At 55.0% G+C, this 7,135-nt stretch overlaps 1 protein-coding gene across 1 annotated transcript in view; it reads right to left on the bottom strand.

Annotated features, from left to right (window-relative positions):
- Window positions 1-7,135, bottom strand: part of FBRS (fibrosin) — an 18,905-nt gene that overhangs the window by 7,445 nt on the left and 4,325 nt on the right. The window contains 13 exon segments of the mRNA XM_077760543.1: window positions 45-128; window positions 1,092-1,172; window positions 1,278-1,398; window positions 1,703-1,774; window positions 2,154-2,183; window positions 2,991-3,059; window positions 3,296-3,391; window positions 3,613-3,657; window positions 3,773-3,978; window positions 4,186-4,204; window positions 4,206-4,365; window positions 5,749-6,049; window positions 6,142-6,190. Of these exon segments, the coding sequence (XP_077616669.1) occupies window positions 45-128; window positions 1,092-1,172; window positions 1,278-1,398; window positions 1,703-1,774; window positions 2,154-2,183; window positions 2,991-3,059; window positions 3,296-3,391; window positions 3,613-3,657; window positions 3,773-3,978; window positions 4,186-4,204; window positions 4,206-4,365; window positions 5,749-6,049; window positions 6,142-6,190 (1,333 nt within the window).

Raw genomic sequence — 7,135 nt, forward strand, 5'->3', positions numbered from 1 at the left:
CCAGCCCACAGCCACAGCCACCCCCCCGCCCCGCCCGCACTCACTGAATGTGGGGCTGCCCAGGCCTCCAAAGGCCCCGTTGGAGAGGGCAGCCAAGGAGGCGAAGCTTGTGGGACGCCCAAAGGGATCTGTGGGAGAAAAGAGGAGTGGTCAGAGCATTGGCAGCCAGCTCAGAGCAGGCACCAAGACTGGCAGGGAAGAGGCAGCTCAGCAAGCAGGCCCCGGAGCTCTCAGCCACTTGCTCTTGGTTTGAACAACCAGGTGCTAAGCACTTCCTTGGGCCTGGCAAGGCACTGAGCTTTGACATGCGTCGTGTTGTTTAACCTCACAAACAACAAGCCCCACTAGGCAGGCAGGATCGCTCCCACTTAAAGATGATGAAACAGGCTCAGAGAGATGAAGTGACTTGCCAACGGTCATCTAGCCAGTAAGCGGTACCCCCAACCCAGGGCCTCTCTGACTCCAGAGGTCAAGGTCTTACCCCACAGTCCCCGACACCAGCCACCCAGACCGGCTCTACAGCAAACCATTTGCCTGAAGATCTCTCTGCTGGCTTCCTCCCACCTGACGTGCAGGGCCTTTCCCAACCTGACCCGAACTTCATGCACGTAGCTAGTCAGAACAACTAACCTATCCCACTAAGGGAACATCTCACAATTTCCTCCTCCAGGAACACCTAATCCTATGCTATTAGCCTCATTTCCCTTGTGTCTACCCAGACCCACGTTAAATCTCCCCACGAAGCCTGAGAAGACTGCTAGGAGCCAGTGACTCTGTTCTCACCTGGGCGTGCACAGCCCTCCTCCACCCTCCTCTCCCAGTTGGCACACTACCTCCTAACACTGGCTGTTTCAGAGACAGTGTCTGAGGTGGCAGAGATTGGCAATCACTCCTCCCTTCCCTATCCCACTTCACAGGTGACGAGATTGAGGCTCAGAGGGATTAGAGTAACTCGCCCAAGGCCACAAATCAGGTGGAACCAGGCCTACCCCCATTCCAGCCGCTTCTCAAGTCTACTTTCCATGCCCAGCTCGAGAGCTCCTGAAGTCAGGGACAAGGCCTGGATTGCCCAACATGCCCTTGGCTCTTACCAATGTGGGTGCTGGGGCTCAGAAAGGTTCCGTGGGCCCCGGGAGCTGCGGTGAAAGGGTTGGCTGCAGCGTGGACGGCACCTGGGGCAGAGAGGTGGGAGATTCTGGTGAGGCCGAGTGGGCGCAAGGTGGGCCTTGGGCTATACACAGGGAACCTCAGGCCCTGAGAGGGCTGGCCAGACTCACCAGTCGCAGTGAAGAGGGAGGCGGCCGGGTGGGAGAGCTCCTGCCCAGGGGGCAGGGCCCCATAGGGCCCCGGAAGGCAGGGCAGGAGGTCGTTCCGAAAGTCAAGCTTGTGGGAGTCGCCCTGCGTGGGACAGGGAGAGGGGTGGTGAGTGAGGAGCCAGGTGAAGTCCCGCTCTTGCTCTTCCACCCCTAGGTCCCCTCCAAGGACTGGCTGGTGCCAAGAGGGGGCTTGGGGGCCTAGCCTCTGCCTCTCTCAGAGCCTTCTCGGACCACCCCCCCTAGGTAGCCAGACAACCTAGTACTGTCAAAATGCTCAGGCAGTGACCGGGACAGGGCCAAGCAATTCGGCCAAGCTCTGCCAAAGCCAGATGCCCAGGGCTCGGGCCGGCCCACTCTCACTCTCCCCAGCCCTCCAGCCCCAGTACCTTCATCTTTTCCTGGTGTCTCAGGATCATGTAAGCCACGCGCACGTGCATGGCACACCACTTCCCTGGTTTCTGCCGCCCCAGAAGGATAACCAAAGGGAAAGGGAAGGAAAGAACGTTCACTCATCACCCACTCCAGGCCTGGTCCTAGGCCCAGCCTTGCCACACAACATCCCCGCTCATCATCCCTACAACTGAGGGATGACTAGGTTCATTTCACAGCCTAGGAAACTGAGGCTCAGAGAGAGAAACTGTCTTGCCCAAGGTCCCGCGGCCAGCTACGTCAGAACCCAGGTCTGTGGCTCATAAGCCTTTCCCTTTCTGCCGTTCCACATCTGGCTGCCTCCACGTCTTGGGCTTCTCGCTCATTCCCAAGCAAGACCCGCCCTTAGCCAAACACCCTGACACCAGCCCGCAGCCTCATGCAGCCTGAGGTCCTCACCAAACTCACCCTCAAAGGTGGCCGGAAATGGTCAGGGATCTGGGGATGGCAAAGCAGAGATTGGCGGCGATTCAGATCTGTTTACTGTCCTGGACACCTCATCTCCACAGTCCCCGATCCCCACCCAAACACCGGAGTCCCTGAGTGGCTCCCTCAGGCCTTTCCTGCTTCTGTCAAGCTTCCTTTCCCCATCTCTCCCACTCTGGACATCTCCCCTCCAGCACTAAGCTTCTGAACCAGGCCCCAAGGACATGCCCCTGCTTGGAAGACTAGGGAGTGGGGAGGCAGGCAGGCAGGCAGCTTTCTCAAGCAGAGAAACTATCCTACTAACGGCCTTTATATGGTGAGAGTCTTCTGAAGATTTCCTTAGAGGAAAAAATCTGTACTGCTGCTAAAAGAAGTTGCAGAATATCTGGTGTAGTCTACTCTTTAAGGAAACACATCCTGTGCTTTTTGTGATGTTCCCAGAGCCATGGGCTCTAAGACTGCTCCCTGTGCCATTTCACAAAGGGGCAGCTTATCTTTTCATTCACTGTTTTATGGACAGGACTTCCTGGTATGATGTCACTTGAGGGAAAAAAAAAAAAGAATTTTGTAACTTAAAAAATTTGAAAGGCTCCTACAAAAAACTACTATCCTAGTATCTTACTTCTGGGACAACTTCGTGAAATTCCTATTCCTCATGCATGGTAAACCTTGTCTTTACAGAAATTCCCTCGTGTCAGATCTCAGGGATGCCCCTGATCGTGTATTAAAGGAAGGGATCAGTGGTCCACTCTCAAATCAACCCTGCTCTCCCTCAATAGACATTCTAGCTCCCCCAGGACCTGCCTTGGCCCCCCTCACCTGTGTCCCCTTTTGGGGAAGCCCGCTCGGCACTGGCCCCAGTCGTGGTGGCAGCTCGGGGTTCGTGCTCTGGGAAAGGGGAGTGGAGGGATCAGTCAGGAGAGCTGGCACCAGGCATAAAGAGGGGTCTAGAACCAAGATGGGGGCTGGGAGGGGGGAAAGCAGGGCTCTGAAGAAATCTAGGTCCACAAGGGGAGAACAGGAGAATGGACATGGTTTTGGGGAATGGAAGAAGACATGTAGATCTGGGCGGTGTCTGGGTTTGTACGGGGTGGGAGGTGGTGGTGTTTGGATTGGGAGCTCACCTTGGGCTGGAAGGCCCCCTGCAGGGAGCCAAAGGAGACGGCCGGCGGGAGGCCCGGAGGTAGGCCGGGCACTGCGGGAGGGAAGGCCGTGTACGGCTGTGGAGAGAAGGGCACTAGTCCAAGCTGGGGGTGGAGAGGCAGCCCACGTCTGGTCTGCCCATCAGTCCTCGGGCCTCCACCCTAAAATCCCCCAGGGAGCTCTCCCAGGCTCAAGGCTCTTGCTTCTGAAGCTGAAGACTGGATTCCCCAACAGTCAGGGCCACACACATTGTTGCATCCATGCCCACACACACCACACCACACACACACACACTCACATTATGCCGGAAAAGGCCTTCCATCTTTCCTGGATATTTCTCAAACTAGGGAAGAGAAGGGAAGAGTAAGCTGCCAGCCAGGGACCCATGACCTTCCCCTGGAAGCCACACCCTCCCCCCCAGTCTCTGAGCCTCATCACCAGCCCAATGAGGAGCTCACCATGTGGGGGCCATGGGGTGGCAGCAGGCCCGGGGGATAAGGGGTGAAGTGCTGGTGGGTGTGCTGGTGGGTGTGCTGGTGCTGGTGGTTGTGCTGGTGGAACTGGAAGGCCAGGGGCCGGGCCGAGCCCCCTGCCCCCACCACCTCGGGGCCACCCGGGGCATTCAGGTAGCGAGAGTTCAGGTCCTGGCCGATCAGGTCCTGCTCTGTGGGAGGGGAGGGGGAGAAGGCTTTAATATCTGTCACCACCAGGTCAGCCTCCTTGGGCCCAGGTGACTGGCCTTCCCTTCTGGCCTTGAGCCACTCCCTCCTCAAGCCCTGATGTCTGCTGAGGTCCAGATGCCCCAAAGCCGACTGGGCCCAAGCCCGGGGCCATGGGCCCCCCACCCCCCCGGCCAGGACCCCAAACTCACCAGAAAGGGCGTTAGCGGCTGANGGTGGACAAAGGCAGGGGCAGTGAGGGCGTCGGGGGCCGGTGGGTGAGCTGCGCGGACGAGGAGGAGGCAGATGAGGAGGAAGAGGACGAAGAGGATGATGAGGGGGGAGGCTGAGCCACGGGAGGGGCCGGGGCCTTGGGGGGCGGCCGTGAAGAGCTGGGGAGAGAAGTGGGGAGATGAGTGAGGGGTTGGGAGGTGCCAGCTCTGACGGGAGGGGGTCAGAAGCCTGGGCGATACCTTGACCCTGGTTCTCCAACATGGAAGGTGGTAGAACCCGGCCCCCAGGACCCCCACCCCCGCCCAGGGAGCCCATCCTCAGACTGAGGTACCTCCCACACCCAGCAACCCCCACGCTCTCCCTCTCTCGATCTCTTCCACACAACTGCCCGGACGCCTCTGGCCACACGTCTTGCCCTCTTCTGACTCAACCGCAGCACGAAACGTCATTCACTTTGCCGCTTAGTTACAACAGGCCACCTGGGTTCCCACCCTGAGACAGTGGAAGCAGCACCTCACTGGCCTGGCCTAGGAGTCAGGCAACCTGAATTCTAGGCCCGTCTTGCCATTAACACCCTGGGTGACCTTGAGCAAGTCACTGCCCCTCTCTGAGCCTTAGTTTTCTCAAGAATAAGAAAAAGAACGATAATGAGAATATGACAATAGAAATAACATCGATAATAATAGTGTCAGTGATTCTTACCCTTTAACAAGCACTTACTGTAGGTCAAGTGCTGGCACCTGCTTTACATGCTAATCCAAATCTCCAACACGTCACACCACTTTCCCAACTGTTGCCGCATCCGTCCAACCACCTGTACCATTTACTTCTTTCTTTAATTTAACTCTCTTGGTTTTTCACTTAGCCTCGCCCAAGCCATACATGTGAAATCAAGGGTTTGAAACACTAGCTGTGGTTGTCTAAAGCAAGTAACAGCTGAAAAAAATTTACTCCTGTAACAGCTGAAATTATCTCACGCACCACTAACTAGTGCACGTACACACTTTGGGAAACACTGCATTAACTCATAATCGATCCTCACAATAGCTTTGGTAGGATGAAGGCACTATTACTATTTCTTTTCACAAGAGGAGGAAACGGAGGCTCAGAGAGATTAAGTGACTTGTCAAAAATCACACAGTCACTAAGTGGCAGAACAAGATTTTGAATCCAGGTCTGACACCAAAGCCAGCACCCTTAATCATCATGTCAGCATTTCCCAAAGTATGTTCCGAAGAACAGTATTACTAGCAGATGTGCCCTGCAAACAGGTCTCAGCAGCAAATAAAATGGAAAAACAGCACAAAGTGAATTTCCCTGCATGTAAATGTAGGGCGGAAGGGCTCTGGGAAGTTCTGCGAGCAAGCAAGTCGTTTCTTTAAATCTGTTTCACCCCAGTGTCTCTTAAACTCTTCAGCTTAAGAATCCTTTTTTAAGTCACATCCCACAGGTACCATCCCATGTCCCAGCCACAGAATGCAGGGGTTGGCGCCAAAATGACCAGGTCCTTCCAGACCAGACCAAACCCCTGGACCACTCACCTGCCAGTGCTGAGGTCCAGGCTGCTGCCATAGGGAGAAGTGCGGAGGCCGAAGGGCGAGACCCGAAGCTGCAGCTGGGGCTGGGGTGGGGGTGGCAGACTGGGGGCGGCCGGCAGGGGTGCAGGGGGTGAGACAGGAGGCCGAGGGGCCGGTGCAGGCGGTGGTTCCTTCGGGGGGAAAGGCACTAGCAGCGGGTCGGGCCCTGGGGGCTGTTCCTGGCTCCGCTCCAGGCCCGACACTTTAGGGACTACGGAGAGTTTTGCTTCACAGTTCCCATTGAAGGCGCCGTGGGGGCCCGAGGCTGTGAGGGCAGGACAGCAGACATATTCAGTTGAGGCCCAGACTCACCCAATTTCCCTCCCTGTGACTCCATTCCCAGCCCTTGAGACCAACCTTTGCTGGTTGAGACAGTAAAGGATGGGTCGAGGTCATCATCGGAGACCTGGGGAAGGAGGGTAGAGACAGGGTAAGCTTCTGGTCAGGAAGGCCCTAACCCAGGAAAGCCAACAACTTCTAAAGGCCGCTAGGAAGTGGCAGTGATGGTAATAAGTCTATTCCACCAGGTTAGCTACAACCCAAGACTATGGGCTCCAGGTGGCCTATCCTTGGGGAAAACAGTAGACTAGCTGGGCCTGAGAATCTGATACGCCAGGAGAACTGAATCAAGGCAGCATTTAAGTAGCAAAAAAGTAAGCATATCAAAGCAAAAATGTCAGAGATCACTAACTGCTGGCCCACATGTCTACCTGACTTACAGACCTGTTTGGTCCACAAGTGTTATTAGCAAACTTTTTTTTAAAGCAAATTGCTGGTAAATGTAAGGAGTCCTCATAAAAACTCAAACTTGCAGGCTCTCTTAAAAAGTGCCTCCCATTCTTGCGTGGCAACAATTAGCTAGGACTAGACTGTGGTCACACCTCCTTTAGACAGACAAGAACTCTCTGGTTCACCATAGCCCCTGTGCAGCCAACTTCTTAAACTAAAACAAGACGCGTACCAGGAAACACAAACTGAGTTAGTTATAGAAGTAGAGCATCAACGGCTAGAACACGTTATTTCAAAATAAGCAGTTCTGGTTTGATAAAAAACTGAAATCTAATTTATAAGACCTGTTCTTACACTGACCACAACAGTTTAGAATTTTCGCTGCCAAAATCTCTGGGGGAGCAGACTAACCGCTAGCAGGAAAGGACCAGCTCAGTTTCACCGTCACCTTGGATTTCTGTGGAGAACCATGGAATCTCCAAGGGCTTTGCAAAAGATGGGATACCAAGACATGGGCTTTCTATTTTTCAGTCAATGGGCTCTAGTTACCACAAAAAAGGAGTCATTTACCCTCTCAATCTCCCTCCCCACCCCACCCCCACCTCCAATCCTGGCTCACCCT

This window comes from Crocuta crocuta, unplaced genomic scaffold, assembly GCF_008692635.1.
Source record: "Crocuta crocuta isolate KB4526 unplaced genomic scaffold, BGI_CrCroc_1.0 scaffold73, whole genome shotgun sequence".
In the NCBI taxonomy this organism is placed as follows: domain Eukaryota; kingdom Metazoa; phylum Chordata; class Mammalia; order Carnivora; family Hyaenidae; genus Crocuta; species Crocuta crocuta.